Below are 19,718 nucleotides of genomic sequence, written 5' to 3' on the forward strand. Positions count from 1 at the left end.
GTCGCTGGTAAGTTTTTTGATATAGGGTCTTGAACTCCCTCTCTAGGTGAGAATGCCTTGAGGTTTTGAGGCCTTCTGCCTCCACCTCCTGAGCGGCCAAATGTGATTCCATGATGGTGGTGGCGCACGCCTGTAATCCCAGCACTCTGGGAGGCAGAAGCAGGCGGATTTCTGAGTTCAAGGCCAGCCTGGTCTACAGTGAGTTCCAGGACAGCCAGGGCTATACAGAGAAACCCTGTCTCGAAAAAACCAAACAAGTTTTGGGTTTGCCAAGAATGTGTTCTCCCACTGAGCTACTTTTCCAAGTCAATAATAAATTTTCTTTTTTAAAGTAGGTAGAGCAGAATTAATGCTAGACAGAAGTTTAGAAAAAGATTCCCCTGTATGGGACATAAGTGCAATATTTATGCTGTAATACGGGACTCTGCAACTTTTGAGCATTCTAGCTGTGGTAGGTTATGGTGGAGATTCTGATTTGTTTTAAAACAGGTTTGCTTTGCGTTGTCAATGTAGTTAACATTAGTTCAGCTGAAGTGACAGGTGCAAAACTTGTACTATCATGTGTAGTTGGACTCTTAGGAGAAAGGGTGGGACAAAAGCTTGCTTTTATCATGTGTCTGTTAATTTTGATAGAACATACTGTTTCTTTTGGCAGTAATTCTGTTGTTGGAGCTCTTCAGTATTGAGAATTGAAAAGCTAATAAAAAGTTACCATTATCCCTGGAAATGGTTCTACCAGAATGAACTGGGAGTTATAAAATGGGATAAACCTTGTTTTCTCAACAGAAAAACACTGGAGACTAGGTAGAAAGTGTCATGCTAGGACTGTAAGCTTTGAGTCTGGCTGCCACTACAGTGCAGTCCTTCTAGTGCCTCTACCCATCTGATACACATTAGTTGTGATAAGCTTGAACCAGGAGATTCAAATGCAGCTTAGAATGTCCTTGTTTTCCTGTGCTCTGTGTGCAAGCCATTGTTTTTGAGTAACTGTTTAAATGTCCCTTTCCTCATAAAAGTCATCAGTTGCAGTTACTTGAAAAGGTAGACTTGAATGGAAAGAGAATGGACTTGAATATGTGGGTGCATCCAAAATTGAAGGAAAAAAGTAACCAAGAAGTCAGGAGATCTAGGCTCTTGTCCATGATTTGTTTAGTTAATAGTGTTGGCATAAAAACAGTTTTATCGGTGCTGGAGAGATGGTTCAGCAGTTAAGAGCACTGACTGCTCTTCTGAAGGTCCTGAGTTCAAATCCCAGCAACCACATGGAAGCTCACAACCATCTGTGATCTGACCCCCTCTTCTGGGATGTCTGAAGACAGCTACAGTATACTTATATATAATAAATAATTAATTAAAAAACAATTTTATCTACTTAAGCACGATCTTTTAGTTTTTAAGGTTAAGGTTAGAATAGAATAGTTTATCTTTGCATTTCTGCTAGCTCTAAAGCTCTTTGTACCAGGAGTGTTCTGTAAAATATCTTGTATAATCTCAGGTGCCTATGTTTAAGGTTGCAGTTACAATTTAGAGTTACAAGACTAGTCATAATATGGACAGGCCTCTGTGGAGCCCTTGTCCTGGAGCTATATAGGCCTAGATGGACTTATAAAGATCTGTACTGCTGGGCGGTAGTGGTACACGCCTTTAATCCCAGCACTTGGGAGGCAGAGACAGGGGGATTTTTGAGTTCGAGGCCAGCCTGGTCTACAGAGTGAGTTCCAGGACAGCCAGGACTATACAGAGAAACCCTGCCTCAAAAAAACCAAATCCAAAAAAAACAAACAATCAAAAAAGAATATCTATAAGGAAAAAAGATTTGAGACTAGAAGATGTTTGAAAGTTTGTAGGCCCAGGTTCTCTGTATTTTACTGTCTTCCCCAAATGACTTACACCAATATATATCTTTCATAATCTTTTTCTATCTGCTTACATAGAGCCTTTATTTTTATTTTTCCTTTTCAGTACTGGGGATGGAACCTGAGGCCTGTGCCTGCTGGGCAAGCCCTCTATTACTGAAGTACATCCAGTACAAATGTTTTTATTGATATAAATTTAATATGGTTTTTGAGACAAGGCTTAACAATGAATGTAACCCTGGCTTGGCCTGGAACTTGGATTCTTCTGCTTCTGTTTCCCAGGAGCTGGGATTTATAGGTGTGTGCCAGTGCCTTTTAAATTATTGTTTTAATTTTTGCAGTGTTGGGGTATAAAACCCAGGGTTTTATGCATATTAGGCCATCATGGGGTATATTTTTAGTCCTGAAACTTCAAATAAGTGTTTAGTTATTGGTGACATAGAGAAGAGGCAAGAGAAAAATTTTAGACCATTTCCCTGTATCCAGAGGCACTTTGGGTTATATAGACACCATCTTACTGAGCCAGTTTGTAATGAAATATTAAATCGTTTGGAAGCACCAGGCCTAAACTGATATCATAGAAGCTGCCACTTCTGACTAGTGTTGTTACAGTGATATTTGGAGAGAATGCTGTGGGAATCACTGACGTTCAGCTAGCTTCTACTTTTTTGTTTTTTTTTTTTTCCTCCCTGGCTGTCCTGTAACTTACTCTGTAGATCAGACTGGCCTCAAACTCAAAAGATCTGCCTGCCTCTGCCTTCCGAGTGCTGGGATCAAAACCCTGCCCTGCTGCTGTACTGCAGATGCCTCCCAGCTTTTTTTTTTTTTTTTTTTTTGTGGGGTGTGCCCCACATGCATGCAGAAACCTCATAGGTCAGAAGAGGTTGGATTGTTTGGAACTGGAGCTGCAGGCAGTTGTTAGCTACCATATGCATACTGGGAACCAAACCCAGGTCTTTTGCAAAAGCAACAAGTATTCTTAATACTGAGCCATTTCTCTTAGCCTCAGAATTGTTCCTATTTTTTTTCCCTTTTAAGGTGTTATTTTGTTTTGTTTTTGTTATTAGTTCTGGAGAGATATCTCAGTATGTCAGTCCTGGTTAAGTGTACTCACTGTGCTTCCAGAGTACCCAGATTCCATCCCCAGCACCCACAAAGTGACTCATCTATCATTTCATGTACATGGTGTAAAGACATAATTCAGGCAAAAATACCTGTACACAGAACAATTAATATTTAAAAGAAACATAATTATTGCATTTTTCAAAACTATTTTTTTTAAAAAGGTTTACTTTTATTACTACTTTTAACTCTGTATACATGTGTCCTGGCTATGCTCACATGGGTGCAGGTACCCTTGAAAGTCAGAAGTTTTGGATCTCTGGAACTGAAGTCATAGGGAGTTGTGAGCTGCTTGCTCAGTGCTCAGTATTGGAAATTTAAGATTACCCTCTCAACCACGAAGACATCTTTTTAGTCCTAAAATTGAGAGGGGCTTACTGTGTATATCCCTGACTGGCCTAGAATTCCCTGTGTAGACTAAGGTGGCCTCAAACATACAGGACTCCATCTGCTTTTGCTTCCCAAGACCTGAGATTAAATGTGTATGCCACTAAGTCCAAATTTTTTGGGGGAAAAAAATCCCTTAAATTATTTTTGATAGAGGATCTATCTTAATGTGTAGACAAAGTTGGTCTAAGAATTGTCATTTTCCTGTCCCCACATCCTGAGTACTGAGATTACAGCCATGCCTGGCCGATTTTGTACTCTTGATGAGGTGATGTGAAAAATGGCAAAAAGGAAAACCTGGACCAGAAAGAAATAAGAACATGGCTTACAGTGTACATGAGCTGAGTCTGTAGACAGTGGGGATACATTAAAAACAAAATCACATGGCCCAGTTAATTCACTGTGTGACTTGAGTCAAATCCTTTCACTTACATGCACGTGTGCGTGTAGACGGGGCTTGCCCTAAACTTACTGTGTGGCAAAGAATGATCTTGAATTTCTGATCTTCCTGCTTCTACCTTTGGTGCTAGAATTACTGGGTATGTGCCACACACCCGCTTTATGAGGTGCTGCTGATCAAATGAGGGTTGTAATGTTAGGCAAGCACTCTCCAACTGAGTTCTATCTCCAGTCCTAAAATAAAAGGTTTGACTATACTTAATGGATTAATATCATAATCGGGGAACCAGTTCATAATATTTTATTAAAATTACATTTTTGAAGTAAACATTTGTTAATTATCCTTAGCCTAGTTACAAATGGATACCCTATTTTAAACAGAATACACGTGAAAGAGTAGGTCACCAAAACAGAAAAATACAGTAGTTTTGTGAGCTGAAGAATTAAAAAAGAGTCCATGGAAGGAAATCTTCTTCAAATACACTTAATTTATGATTTGAATGAATTTTTAAGATCTCAAGACAATGAAAAATGAGTTAGATGTGGTCATAAGACCGGTGTTTAAGATCTTGCTATGTATGTCCCCTTATCTGAATCTTTATAGGTGTTAATAATTAGCATTTGCTACATTTTTACCTATTTTGGTCTCTTAAAGAATCTAGTCTTTCTGAAGGCTTTATGTTTATTCTATTTCCTTACTCACTTCATCTTACCTGTGTTTTTTCCCCAGGTTATTCGTTGGAATATACGTTGCACATTTATGGCGATTCTGAGTGTGAGGGCAGACTTCTGCCAGGCTCAGCACAGCCTTTTTGCTGACAAGTGAGCTTGGAGGTTATATGTGCCATAATTAGCATTGCCTTGAAGACTCTGGACACCGAGACTGGCCTCAGAAGTAGTAGGCCTTTTTTTTTTTTTTTTTTTTTTTTTTTTTTTTTTTTAAATTGCAAGCGTATTCTTTTAATGACTCCAGTAAAATTAAGCATCAAGTAAACAAAAGTGGAGAAGAACTTACACTTTTAACTTGTCTCACTAGTGCCTAAATGTAGTGTAAAGGCTGCTTAAATTTTGTATGTAGTTGGATTTTTTGGGAAGCTGAAGGTATCCATCTGCACACATTGAGGCTCAAGTTGAATTTGGATTCAAGTGGATTCTTAATACTTCTGCCTGTGTTGAAGAGAGAAGCTTGATAAGGAATAAGCAAGTTGAATAGAGAAAATAGTGATCAATAATAGGCATTTTAGTGGTCTTTTTAATGTTTTCTGCTGCGAAACATTTCAAGATTTATTGATTTCCTCCTCCCCCCATTTTTTTCCCACCACACTCACACGCACCCTCACACTTTTTATTTGCCATAATGAACCGTCCAGCCCCTGTGGAGATCTCTTATGAGAACATGCGTTTTCTGATAACTCACAACCCCACCAACGCAACTCTCAACAAGTTCACAGAGGTAAGATTGTAGCATGGTCTACTTTCAGGATTGATTTTCTTTTTTTTTTTTTTTTTTTTAAGATTTATTTATTTATTATATGTAAGTACACTGTAGCTGTCTTTAGACACACCAGAAGAGGGAGTCACATCTCGTTATAGATGGTTGTGAGCCACCATGTGGTTGCTGGGATTTGAACTCAGGACCTTAGGCAGAGCAGTCATTGCTCTTAACCACTGAGCTATCTCTCCAGCCCCAGGATTGATTTTCTTAACTGTGAATGTTTATCCTTACATTGGGTTGAATTGTTACAATAGAATTTTTGAAAGAAAATGGGATTTGGGGGATACTATAGATTATCTAGTACTTATAATTGTGTGTTCTTTCTGTGTTTATTAGTAGTACTTTTTGTCATTTTCATTAAAAAAAAAAAAAAAAAACTCCACATTTATGGACCATAGTGTGTACTCAGCATTACAGTAAAAGCTGAATACTGTTTGTTTTTAAGGTTAAGGTACGAACATAAGACCACAGGTACTAGTATTTCCTCCATTTTAGAGGAAGGAAATGCCTCTCAGCTTCAAAGCTATTTCATCATTTGCCCAAAGGCTCATTGTATTTGGTAGAACTAGCACCTTAAGCCTGTCATACACACCAGGACACGTTAAGGGGTGTGTGAGATGGGTAAGGGAGCTTGTTGTGTGTGACAACCTGAGTTCTACCCTTGGGAATATGAGAACTGATTTTCCAAGTTGTCCTGATCTTTGCATACTGCCAGAACACGTGTCCCATATGCACTAAATTAAAATGTAATAATTTAAAAAATAAACATGTTATATTTACTTCAACCGTAAGCTACTTAGTAACAGTAGTTATCACAAATACAGGAATCCAGAAACTTGGGGAAGGAAGTGGTCATGAGTAGTAAAACATGGAGCCTCATCTTCCCTCCTGTAGGTAATGAAGACAGTCTTTCTCAAGTTTTTAATCTCTTGCAGGTTATACCATCAAATGTGAGTTCTGTTGATGTGTTATGGAGTAGAGAGAGCAGCAGTGGAGGGTCAGACATCCAGGACACTTGTTTTATGGGTGGCAAAGCTGAAGCCAGATAGTTTTACCATAAAAAATTGTAATAGTTTTCTGATGAGGGTTAACTGTGAAACTCACTTTAACACACATGCACTACCCCACCCCCACCGCACACCCACCCCAGCCCTGCTCTTTTGGTGCTGGGGACTGAACCCAGGGCGCTGTTCAGGCTTGCATGGACTTACCACTGAGTTACCAACATCCTCAGCACATATATTTTGAAGTCTTTGTCTCAACTTCAGTGGCACTGGAAATGGGGCCCAGGGCCTCAGGCAGGCCAAGAAGCACAGTGCCGTGAACTATGTCCCCAGACCTTTTATATTTACTTTTTATTTTGAAGCACGCACTCAGTTTCCGAACCTGGCCTTAATTTAATAATGCAGCTCAGGTGGTCCTTGTGGTTCTTCTGTTTAGCCATCTAAGTAGCAGAGATGACAGGCCTGTGCCACTAAAAATATTCATTTTTAAATTTCCTAGCTGGGAGCTGGTGAGATGGTTCAGTGGGTATAAACCCTTACCACCAAACCTGATGACCTAAGCTCAACCCCAAAACCCATATATGGTGGAAAGAGAGAACTGAAATTTGAATATTGTTCACAAGCACAGGCACAAAAATGAACAAATGAAAATGTTTGTTTTTTAGACATGGTCTCACTATATGGCTGTCTGGCCTCAAACTCTGAGATCTGACTACCTTTGTCACTGGAGAGCCATTCTTGCCTGAATTAACTGTTTGAAGGAGTTAACTGGCTATAATTGTTTACTAACTTCTTTAAAATTACTTTTTCTTCCTAATTTCAAAATTAAACTTTTGCTCTTTAGAAAAGCAATAAATGATTATTGCATAGAAATGAAAACTGGGGAGGCAGAGGCTGATCTCTCAATTTCAGGCAATCCTGATCTACAGAGCTAGTTCTGGGATAGCCAGAGCCACACAAAGAAATACTTTGTCGGAGCGGGTGTGTGATACATAAAGGCAAAAATAAGAGCTAGGTGTTAACCCAACAATGGGAGTCAGGGACAGGCAGGTGGATCTCTGTAAGTTCAGAGCAAGCCTGGTCTACAAATGTTCCAGGACAGCCAGGGATGTTAAACAGAGACCCTATCTTGAAAATAGACAACAAAAGCAAAATAACAGAAATTAAAAACATTCAATTGTTACATATCTTAGACTTCTAGATTTTCCCCCACATGTGTGTATATTCAGAAATATACATATGTAAGATCATACCACATATTTAAAACGAGTTTCCCCTGTCTCTTTTCTGTAGCTGTCATAGTATTCACTGTTCTGTTTTTGGTGAAGATACTGTGTAAGCTGTCCTGTCTTTAATACCTGTTTTCTGTGAAGTCCCAAGAATGCAATTTCTAGGTCATTGTATATATGAACTTTTAAAAAGTTTGTGCTATGCTACTGAATTGCCCTTTAGGGAGATGATTATTTCCGCAAGGAGTGTGTGTCTGTTATGCTTATGCGGTGAGATCAGTTTAGAGCTTTGTCTAAGAAGGATACTACTGCCTAGTTTCAGTTTGTCATAGTACATTTCTAAAACCTAGGTTTCAGATTCCAAAAGCAAGTTCTTTGATAACTGTTTTTCTTTAAAGGAACTTAAGAAGTATGGAGTGACGACTTTGGTTCGAGTTTGTGATGCCACATATGATAAAGCTCCAGTTGAAAAAGAAGGAATCCACGTTCTAGTGAGTGTCGAGTGTCCTTGTTTGCTTGTTTCTGTGAGTGCACTGACATTTCAACGCTGATGTTTATGAAGCTTGGAACTCAAATGCCAAGTTAGGAGGCAGTTTTAATAGAAGTCTCATAAAGTTTCTTTGGATTAATACAGGAGCAGCATTATCCATTGTGTCCTCAGAGTCTACAATTGCAGTGTATTTTCAACAAATGAAAGTCAAAATTGAGTGCACACATTTCTAAAATGGAAATTGGGGCATTCCCAAGAATCTCAGGGGGAGAAGGGAAGTTGGGTATGGCAGTACCTGCTTTTAATTCCAGCACTGAGAGGCACTCCATGAGTTCAAGGTCATCTTGGTCTATGTAGTGAGTTCCAGACCAGCCAAGGCCACAACAGTGAGGCCATGTCTCAAGACCCCTCAGAAATGAAGTGGACAATAGCTGAGCAGGAACAAAACCTGAGGTTGTTCTCAGACCCCAGCAGGCCTACACACAATGAAAAAAGAATGGCCATGTTTTGGAGATTCATGAAGTATTTAGCTTCTGTTTCTGTGCTACTTACTAATATGAATATAATAGGTAATTTCCTTCAGAAATACTTCATATGGAAATATCTGTTGCCTTATTTGTAAGTACTAATCAGTGACTTAATATTTTGTGAATAATTTGTAGAGGACAAAAAGGCAGGGGAAAATGCTAAGGGCTGGGAGAAGGTGCAGAGTAGTTTGTAACACTTGGGTAGATTTCTGAAGAGCTCTGGTCAGGTTAGATCTAGTTATTCAATTTGAATATAAAGCAAGCATGCTAATTGCTGTTTCTTTACAGAAGAGACTGGGTTAGTTAAAACTCTATCTTTTCTCCTGAATAATTTGGCTCACCAGGTGCAGCTCTTAGGAATGAAATGACCCTACAGTCTTCTGTGCCATAAGATCTTTTGTGATTCTGTGAGGGCAATGTAATAGGTATCTGCCTGGTCAGTGGCTGGGAAGGCAGTTATGTAGGGAGGTTTCCTTGTTGGTAAGGTGAGTGGTCATTTTATGTCTGTGATCTATCTCATTTTTTTCACTTTAGTAAGAACATAAAAACTGCCACCAACATTTTTTTTTAAGTTGTTTTATGGGGGCTGGAAAGATGACTCAGTAGTTAAAAGCACTAACTGCTCTTCTAGAAGTCCTGAGTTCAAATCCCATATGGTGGCTCACAACCACCTGTAATGGGATCTGATGATCTCATTTGGTGTGTCTGAAGACAGGTATAGTGTACATTAAATAAATAGAGAAAGAAGGAAGGAGAGAGAGAGGAAGTGAGAGTGAGTTGTTTTACTACTTGGCATTGTAACATTGCAAGCATTCCTGTTCTAAAAGACTGGTCATTTAGTTGACTGGAGTTCTTGTCAGTAAGAAGACATGAAGAATGCAGCCCTGTGATTTGACTGTTTGAGGCAGTCTCATGTTTCTAGGCAGGCCTCAAACTCACTGCATAGCTGAAGGTGACTTGGAATTCTCTTTCCTCTACCTCCCAGTGCTGGCGTTTCAGGTGTGTGCTGCTATGTTTGCTTTATGCAGTTTTGGGGGAATTGAACCCAGGGCTTCTTGTATGCTAGGCAAGCACTCTTTCAAGTAAGCTATGTCTCCAGTCTATTATTAATTTTGCCTGATTGTGTGGGGTTGGGGGGCAGAGAAAGGTACCCAGAGAGCCGGGATTAAAGGTATGTACCACCACTACCTTTCTCAGAGTAAAGTGCTCTTAAACACTGAGCCAGCTATTAAGTGTTTAAATAACATTTTCTTTTTCATTATTGTGTACCTCTGTAGAGGTCAGAAAAGAACTTTGTGGAACCAATTGTCTCCTTCAGTTATTTGGATACCAGGGATTCAACTCAGTTCACCAGGCTTATGTGACTAGCACTTTTATTCAGTGGAGCCATCTAGCTTGCCTGGTCTTTTTTGTTATTGATTTTGTTTTTGAGACAGGGTTTTTCTGTGTAGCTTTGGCTGGCCTAGAACTTACAGAGTGCCACTACTTCCCAAGTGCTGGAATTAAAGTGTGCTCCATAACAACCTGCTAGAAAGCATTTCTTTAAGGAAAAGACATGATAGCTGTCTTAGGGTTTTTATTTCTGTGAATAGACACCATGACCATGGCAGCTCTCTTTTTGTTTTTTTTGTTTTTTGTTTGTTTTTTGTTTTTGAGTCAAGGTTTCTCTGTGTAGCCCTGGCTGTCCTGGAACTCACTTTGTAGACCAGGCTGGCCTTGAACTCAGAAATCTGCCTGCCTCTACCTCCGGAGTGCTAGCATTACAGGTGTGTGCCACCATGCCTGACTTTCTTTTTTTGTTTTTTAAAAAGATTTATTTATTTTATGAATGTGAATACACTATCTTCAGATACATCAGAACATGGCATCATATCCCATTACAGATGGTTGTGAGCCACCATGTGGTTGCTAGAATTGAACTCAGGATCTCTGGAAGAGCAGTCAGTGCTCTTTAACTGCTGAGCCATCTCTTCAGCCCCTGACCATGACAGTTCTTATGAAGGACAACATTTAATTACAGGTTCAGAGGTTTGGTCTATTATTGTCACTGCAGAAGCATGGTAATGGGCAGGCAGGCATGGTGCTGGAAAAGGAGCTGAGAGTGCTACATCTTGATCTGCAGGCAGCAGGAGTAGTCTGTGTGTTACACAGACCAGACTTGAGCTTCTAAGACTCCCAAAGCCCACAGTAACCTACTTCCTCCAGCAAGGCCACTCCCTATGGCTAAGAATTCAAACAGATGAATCTGTAGGGGCCATTCCTATTCAAACCACCACAGTAGGCAAGAGGAATACTCCTCAAATGCACTAGTGAAGAAGAGACCAGTGAGACTCATCTGGCATATGGTTCCGGGTGGGCTGAAAGCAAGAAAGCAATGATCCTCTTACTTGGTCTCAGCTTTCAGGGTTTTCTCTAGTATGTCTAGTTGCTACCCTGACCATACCAGATTTAGATCTGTGACATAAAGATATTTGGTTAAGATTGGGATGGGGTGGGGGATGGTCAATGGTACAATCTTTACTTGCCTAGTATTTATAAGTTCCTAGGCTCAGTTTAAAATATTTGTGTGTATGTGTTTGTCTTTAGGTGGGTGTGACATTTAGAATTTCATTTGAGAAGACTTACTTGACAGATTCAGATATTGGTCTTGGATAGATTTTCAGCAGTGATCGTGATTTTGTTAAGAATAGATATGAGGTGGCACACATCTTTTGTCCCAGAGTAGAATCTCTGAGTTCAAGGCCAGCCTGATCTACTGAGTGAGTTCCAGGATGGCTAGGGATATACAGAAAATACACACACACACACACACACACACACACACACACACACACACACACACGAGAGAGAGAGAGAGAGAGAGAGAGAGAGAGAGAGAGAGAGAGAGAGAGAGAGAGAGAGAGAGAGAGAGAGGGAGGGAGGGGGGGGGGAGGGAGAGGGAGAGGGAGGGAGAGAGGTAGGTAAACTGGTTGGTGATGACTCATGCCTTTGATTCTAGCACTTCGGAGACAGACCGGTGGGTCTCCCTGTCTGGGGGGTTGGAGGAGATTAAAAAGGAATAAGTAAAGTGGTGTATTCAGCTAAGCCTGTCTGCCCTGGCTGTTTTCAGCTCATTTTTATTAGGAAGTTAGTCCCTGAGAACATACCAGTTTAATGTAAGAAGTCATTTCTTTTCAGGATTGGCCATTTGATGATGGAGCTCCACCCCCTAATCAGATAGTAGATGATTGGCTAAACCTGTTAAAAACCAAATTTCGTGAAGAGCCAGGCTGCTGTGTTGCAGTGCATTGTGTTGCAGGATTGGGAAGGTAATTCACTTTTTCTCAATTCACTGTATCTAAATAAATCAACTGAAATTTTTACCTTGGTAGAATTTGCATTTAGTAATTAAGTGATACTAAATCACCAAAAAGGAAATGAGACAATGCCAGTGTAATAAGCTCTAATAGGAGCTCTTTGGGTTGTGTCTGGATCTGATTCTAATGCCACACTGAATGTAATGAAGGTCCCTGCCCCCCTTTCAAGAAAAAGAGATTTAGGTCATTAAGTGGGCAACAAAATTAAAGGTTGTCTTAGAGATTACATTATCTATACATAATTGGGTTTGGATTGAATGAAACTAAGTGAAGTTAGTTAACAGGTAGAAGGTTACTTTAAACTCTGGAACAGAAATGTGAACACAATGAGAGTTGTCTGTGATTGTAAAACTCTTTCACTGAGCATTGCTTCTGATAGTGTTTTACACTTTGATCAACAACTGGCTAAATTCCAATTTTAAGGTCTGCACTGTGCACTTGGAACATCACTGTGAGGTGCCATTGCATCAGGGTGCTGGTGGCTTGAGTCATTAGCTCTGCTTAGCACTTTAGTATGGCAAGGTTGCTTCATAAGGGTGGGTATTTGAGTTCTCTTGAAGTCTGGTGTTCTCGTGGTGGTGTGATTCTTTCCTGGGTGGCTTTATTTGTATTGCCTATCTCAGTGTAATTGGAGGCAGTGCTTTAGTAATGTGCTTTTTAAGAATTGACAATAGAGCTGGCTGGTGGTGGTGGCACAGTCCTTTTATCTCTCAGCACTTGGGAATCAAAAGCAGGTGGATCACTGAGTTCAGGGCCAGCCTGGTCTACAGATCGAGGACAGCCAAGGCTACAGAGAAACCCTGTCTTGAAAAACAAACAAGAATTGAGAAGCTAGGGACTGGAGAGATGGCTTTGCAGTTAAGAGAACTGACTGCTCTTCCAGAGGTCCTGGTGTATCTGAAGACAGCCACAGTGTCCCCACATACATGAAATAAATAAAATTTTATAAACAAAACTAAACAAGAATTGAGAAGCTGAGTACAGTGGTACTGGGAGGCAGAGACAAAGACTGCTTGTGAGTATTAGGCTAGCCTGCTCTACATAATAAGTCCTTGTTTTAGAAGAAAACATTAGGTTACCTGGTTGGGAGGCGGTGACACTTGAGTTTTCCTGTCCGTCTGTCCATACATCCATCTATCTATTATTCACCCATCCATCTATTATTATTTATCTATCCATCTATTATCCATCCATCCATTGTCAGTCTGTCTAAGAATGAGATTCAGTCTGTGGTCCTGCCTGCCCCAGAACTCAGAGATTTGCTTATCTTCCAAATGTTGGGATTAAAGGCATATATACCACTACACCCAACACTAGCTCAAGTTGATAATGTATAAGCTTTTGGTTAAAAACTAAAATCTTCTGATCCTAAAGGCTTGTGGACACTTATGGATGGCTTCTGTCTGTAGGGCTCCTGTGCTAGTCGCACTTGCATTGATTGAATGTGGAATGAAGTATGAAGATGCTGTTCAATTCATAAGACAGTGAGTATGAAGTTGTATGTTCAGAAACGAAGCCGGGCTGTGCATGATGAAGAGGTATGGGAAGGAATCATTTGGAATATGCAAGCTCTGGCTGCTTTGGGCTTAAGACACTGAAGATAGAAAAAGAAAAGGTTAAAGCAAGCTATAAGACTGAACATCATTGCCATCTGTGGATTGTTCTGATTTTGATGTCGGAGAGTATATGGTTGAATGTCTAGGATTCTTGACAATGAGTGTATTTATTGATCAGCACTGCTTTCAATGGTTGTCATAATAGCACAGGTGCATTTCCGTATGACCAGCAGGCAAAAGCAATGTACATGGAGAAACTGAGTCATCACTTGGTACTCTTGAGTAACCTGTTCTCATACACAGTTATACTGGTAGTATCCCTACAGTCCAGGTATTGGTCTGAAATAATACTGTTCCTTTAACAAAATTAAAGCATCCAAGTCTGTCCTGAACCTGAGGCTTTGTCTTTATATGTTTAGTTTTGGGTTTTTATATTTTAAAGTATTCTAATACTTGTTTGTCATTCCTATCTGAAGAATCCATTAATCTAAAAGGAAAGAGTGATCTGGTGTTCAAAACCCTGCTGATTTCTGTTATGCTACAGTAACAGGCAGAAAAAGAGACTTGGGAGGCAGAGGTAGATTCCGAGTTTGAGAGGTTTATACCACAAATTCCAGAACAGCTAAGGCTACACAGAAAAACAGTCTTGAAAAACCAAAAAAAAAAAAAAAAAAAAAAAGTTCATGTTTCAGCTTTCTAAAGTAATGTGGTATGGGGAATATACAGGCTTTCCGATAGGGAGAGCCAACTAGAAGGCATTATTCTAGAAATAGTACATTTCAGGAAGCTGTACAGCTCTTTGCTACATGATAGTGCACTGCTCTTATATTTTCAGAAAAAGAAGAGGAGCATTCAATTCCAAACAGCTGCTTTACTTGGAGAAATACCGACCTAAGATGCGATTACGCTTCAGAGATACCAACGGGCACTGCTGTGTTCAATAGAAGTAGAGGAAGGCTGGCTGGATCCTGGCATTAGAGGGAACTCTTGGTACCTGGAAATGTGAATCTGGATTCTTACCTATGTCATCAAAGTAGTAATGGATTCAGTACTCCTCAGCTCCTAATGATTGAGAAGAAGGCAAACAATAAAGAAATCCCTTTATTACACGAATAAAATGTTTAAGAAAAGAAAAAAGAAAGGAAAAGGGATTAATTTAGTGAAAGATGATTTTGCTCCTAGTGTTGGAGTTTTGATTTCTGCCAGGATTGAATTATTTCAAAGTCTCCTGCGTTTTTTAAGCTTTTTCAAAATAGATGTTTGAGGAGAACCAGCAGAATATTAATCCGTGTGGAGCCAGTTGTTCGGAAGCACACGCTTCCATTATGATTGGCACATAGGTCTCCTTGTGCAGGGATCTGGGGGAGGTAGATTTTCCCCATCTTCTTTCTTCCCACCTCCCTCCCGTCTCCTGATCCACAGGGATGGACTAGAAAGAAGCCCTTGTTGTGTAGATGTGCGTGTGTCTGGCAGCCTTAAGCCCACCTGGGCACTTTTAGGAAAAAAAAACCAAAAAAAATAAATAAACAAATAAATAAAAAATAAAAGCAAAGAAAAGGCAGTGGCGCATATATTCTGTGGTCCAGGTGGTTTCTAGTTTATTGATGATGGATGGTTATGTTAGGTTTTTTTGTTTTTTGTTTTTTTCTTTCTTCTTCTTCCTTGCACCCCTGATCTACCATTAGGGCGTGAAAGGTAGGTAGCCAGGAGCCTTTGGTTTTGTAAATGGTGAGGAAATGACATCCTAAATGGAGTCTTTCTCCTGTAATTTAGCTGAGAGAATCCTCTTTCCCAACAGTGAAACAAGCGGCCTCCTAGAAACTTTACTGCAACAATGACTCGGGGCCATTATTAGTATGTCCAGGAGAGTTAGCAGTGTAGAACCGTGGCTGGGAGTCTGTTATCTCACGATGTCATGGAAAAGTGGTATCTTAAAATTTTAGGGCCAATTTCAGAAATAGTCAAAGGCAACAGAACATTCATAGTATTTTGGTCTTGAGAAATGCCTGAGGTGGTGGTTTTCCAAATTATTCTTTATTCGTACATTTCAGTGTAACTACCTATCACCTTGTTAGTACAAGATTCTCTTGAGATTTAAAAAAAATCACTGTCAGAACCAGCCTTGCCTAGTGAGTGCGTGTCTACAGGCTGTACTGGGCGGTAGAGCGACAGCCGGAAGCTCAGTGCGCAGCACTATGGAAGTGCTCAGTGTGTTGATACAGAAAAGTCATTTTTACTTATTTGAGAAGGCAGTTGACCAGACAAAGCAAGTGGCGGGGCCCCTCCGTGTGCCCTCTTCACTTAAATGTTCATACTCAGCAGTGCCTGCTACAGGCCTGGAGTGCAGCCGATTGTGCAGAGCCAGAAGGTTCCCGCCTGGTTCCTGTCAGTTAGGCCAGTGAGGTGGAGGACATCTCATTGATAGTGCCTCAGATGCTGGCAGCTTTCTGAGTTGCCTGTTTACTGTTGATGGAATTGTTCTGATTTTTAACTAAATGCAAATATGTAGTCCTTCTTGCCTCATTGAAGAAAATGAAAAATAATGCTTTTGACATTGTTTCTAGAATTTTAAAGTAAAAAATGATGATAGAATCCAAAAATTCTTACTTCAGAGCACGACAGTAGATTTCTTTAACAAAGACTCAAGATCAAAATTCTTACCCTTTTTTAGGTTGACTGTTGACTCCTCAAAGGTTTTGATCAATACCACCCAAACCTTTTCCATTTGACATGCTCAGAATATTGATGTGTGTGTGTGTGTATTTGTTCATGAGCACAATAGCTCCCATGAGGGTCTGCACATGCGGGTTGTCCACCAGCATCCGTGCCTGCCTGAGACAGTGTCGTTCCTGGTTCTGGGGGAGAAGGGTCTGTGAAGGAGCACAAAGCAGCCTTTGTCTTAAGACTAATGGTGATTGTTCTCAGAACTGGACTCTCCCCCCCCCCCAAAAAAAAATTAAACCTTTTTCTTTTGGATTTAATGAAGTATTGCTAGCTGAAGCCAGTTTGACTTGTGAGAGAGGTTAGACTGATGGAAGGTGTGCAGCCTGATTTACAACCAAACTCTGAACCCTTTTGAACAATAAAACATATTTTACATGCTCTTTGTGCGTTTCTTCCCCACTCCCAGTTTGTTTGCTCTCTGTTTGGCATTCTCAAGGGCTGATTTGTGTGCATTGGATACTTCAGAGAGGTGAAGTGAGAAATATTTCGTAAGGATGTACCTGACTAATTTCATTCCAAGGAATTCATTTTTGTTACAGGTTTGCATAAAGGCATTACAACTTCAATTTAAACCTTTTCTTTGGGGGTGGGAGGCTTTGCAAGTTGGGGTTTCTTTGTGTGGCCCTTTACTGGCCTCCATCTGCCTCTGCCTCCTGAGTACTGAGATCAAAAGTGTGTGCCACCATTGCCCAGCTCTTTAAACTCTTAAAGTGGAGAATTAGCTGCTTTTTGTATCATAGAATTTCTCTAGTCACTGGTAAATTTAGCAAGCAAGCAAGCGCGCGCGCGCGCGCGCGCGCACACACACACACACATATGCAAGTAGGACTTCAGTCTAAAGGAAACAAAGCTATAGTAGGTAGATGTAGTGGGAATGTTGGCCTTAAGAACAAATGTTACAGGAATGTTTTAATCCCCTATGTGGGATATAAGGCTGCTTTAGATTGTCTGCAACAGCTGGCTATGATTTGCTTTGTGCTCTAGCAGGGGAGTGATTATACCAGCTGCAGATAGTTTGTGAGCATGTGACATTTGCAGTTCTTAGGACTCTTTAGAAGGGTATATAAATGACAAGTGACAACTTTTGCTGTTTGTCAGGTGGTTGTGGGTAAAGAAATGAGAAAAATTGGATATCCTGACTGGAGCAAACTGGCCCCGGGGAACTTGGTGCCCCTCATCAGCAGGAAATAGTTGGTATCGATGGATGTCCTCTTTTTTTTCTAGTCTTGGGGGCTTGGAAGGTGGAATAGGGGTGGAGAAAGGAACTTATAGATGGTAAGTTATCTGTAGTCTAAACTAAGCACTCTGGCTGTGGAGACAGGATCAGGGTATTCAAAGCTACTCTGAGCAAGACCCAGTCCATCTTGGTGAGCAGTTACAATGGACAGCTTTGTACTGTCCTACTTAGAAACTGTAGGTCATGGGCGGTGGTGGCGCACGCCTATAATCCCAGCACTTCAGAGGCAGAGGCAGGCGGATTTCTGAGTTCAGGACTACACAGAGAAACCCTGTCTCGAAAAACAAACAAACAAAAGAATCATGTATCCTGTTTTTCACTTAGTCACAGTAATGCATATGATGTTGTCCAAACAAAACAAACACAAAAAAACTGGGTCACATTGCTTGGTGTTAACCTTGTGCCTTGCATTAGCCCCTTTAGCTTCTGTGGTTGGTTGTGATCATTACTCTTGGCTTTAGAGGAAATTGGCATGCTTTGTCGTTTCATTCTGGTTGAACTTGTTTTTGGTTGAGCTCAGTACACCACCTCCTTTGATATTGTGCATCTGACCATGGCGATGCCAGTTTCATGGTCTCGCATCAACCCTGTGCTGTCTTTTCAATTCAACTTGCCACATCTCAGTCTCATTTGCTCTTTTTCCTTTGGGTTCTTACATCTTGAATGCCTTTCCCACCCTCACTTTAGTTCTGATTGGTTTTTAAACCTAGAAACAAGGAGCCTGACAGACAGCTCAGCAGGTACAAAGGCAAAGTATAAGTTCTGAGTTCATCCCTGGAGCCCAGGAGAAGGAGCTGGATACTGTGGATATTTGTAATCCCAGCACTCCTGTGGAGAGATAGAAAGCAGAGGCGTAGCTATCTGGAAGCTCCCTGGTTAGCTAGCTTTTGAAAGTGCCAGACGGTCTCAATGACACTGAAAGCTGTCCTCTCTGACCTCTGCAGTGTGTCCCTGCACTCACACCAAAGCTTTAAAAGAAGCTCCTCAGGTTCCTGATACATGTGACCAATCCATCTCTGGTGGGCACTATTGTAGTTACTACTACTAACATACTGACCCTGTTTAGAGGGTCCCATTGTATATCATTTCTAGGATTTAGAAAAGAAAAATGTGCCTAGGTGCCTGCTTGAGTATCTATGTACTACATGTTTGCAGGTATCCGTGGAAACCAGGAGACAGAATTGGATCCCCAGGAACCAGTGCTGAAGGAAGGTGGGTCCTCTGCAGAACCTGCAAAAGCACTTAGCCAGCAACCATCTCTCCAGCCCCCTCCCTTTTTTAAAAAAAATTAAGGCAAGCATTTCTATTTTAATTTCATCCCTTATTTGATTAAATGTTCAAATTTAAGTGCCTTTCTCTGATGCCCTTTTCATTAACTTTTCTAGATCATCCCCACCAACCTATAAACATACTATTTCTTGTATACTAAGAGTCAGCTGGAGTTAGTGGTACAAACCTTTAATCTTGGCATTATTTGGGTAGCAGAGATAGGCGGATCACTTGAATTTAAGACCACCTGGGTTCGTGAAGTGAGTTCTAGGATAGCCATGTCTATGTAGCAAGAGCCTGTCTGTTTTTGTTTGAGGAGTTGGCAAGATGGCCTCAGCAAGTGCCACCAGACCTGAGTTTGATCCTTGGAGCCTGTGCTGTAACACATGAGTGTGTACACATACAAAAGACAAACCTTTGGTTCCACATCTACCTTCTGACACAGAGTACTGGGAATTGAGCACTGCAATTAAGCGTTCTTCTTTACAGTAAACCCAAACTTGTATTCTTTGCATCTGTTCCAGCAAGATTGTTTTGTGGTTTGGGTTTTTATTTACTTTTGAGACAGGGTCTCGTTAGACTTGTCTATAACTTCTTCAGACTGGTCTCATCTTGGGATCTTCGCCTCTGACCCCTTTTAAGTGCTGGGTTTCATGCATGCACTGCCTTCCGTGGCTCCCAGGGAGAATTTTGATTTCATTGGGATTGCCCCTATAAAGATCACCAGAAGTTCTGTTGCACTTAGTTTAGTGGTGGGTTCTCCTAGCTTTGGGCACGTCTACCTGATGGAATTGACACTTTGAAATCTTCATTGAAAGCTGGGCCAGTTTTGTGCGTGCCTTTAATTCCAGCACCCAGAAGACAGGCAGGCGGATCTCTTGAGTTTGAGAACAGCCTGGTTTACAGAGGGAGTTCCAGGACAATCAGGCCCACAACACAACCTATCTTGAGGGAAAAAAACAAAAACAAGCATTGTGACTTAATAATGGTCCCTCAAAGATGTATCCATCTAAAGTTCCTAGGTCCTGGGAATGTGCTCCTGACATGATGAGTGGACTTCATGTGAG

At 40.8% G+C, this 19,718-nt stretch overlaps 1 protein-coding gene across 3 annotated transcripts in view; it reads left to right on the top strand.

Moving 5' to 3' along the window:
- The window catches only part of Ptp4a2 (protein tyrosine phosphatase 4A2), a 28,427-nt gene extending 11,904 nt beyond the window's left edge, over positions 1-16,523 (top strand). For 2 of the 3 annotated variants that reach the window (XM_052177490.1, XM_052177491.1), the window contains exons 2-6: positions 4,495-5,217; positions 7,891-7,983; positions 11,687-11,817; positions 13,275-13,349; positions 14,257-16,523. In XM_052177490.1, the coding sequence (XP_052033450.1) occupies positions 5,122-5,217; positions 7,891-7,983; positions 11,687-11,817; positions 13,275-13,349; positions 14,257-14,365 (504 nt within the window). In that variant the 5' untranslated portion in view covers positions 4,495-5,121 and the 3' untranslated portion in view covers positions 14,366-16,523. The remainder of the gene's footprint in view (positions 1-4,494; positions 5,218-7,890; positions 7,984-11,686; positions 11,818-13,274; positions 13,350-14,256) is intronic. The other variant, XM_052177492.1, reaches the window with a different exon arrangement.
- The last annotated feature ends 3,195 nt before the right edge of the window (positions 16,524-19,718 follow it).

The sequence above is a fragment of the Apodemus sylvaticus genome, chromosome 3 (assembly GCF_947179515.1).
Source record: "Apodemus sylvaticus chromosome 3, mApoSyl1.1, whole genome shotgun sequence".
In the NCBI taxonomy this organism is placed as follows: domain Eukaryota; kingdom Metazoa; phylum Chordata; class Mammalia; order Rodentia; family Muridae; genus Apodemus; species Apodemus sylvaticus.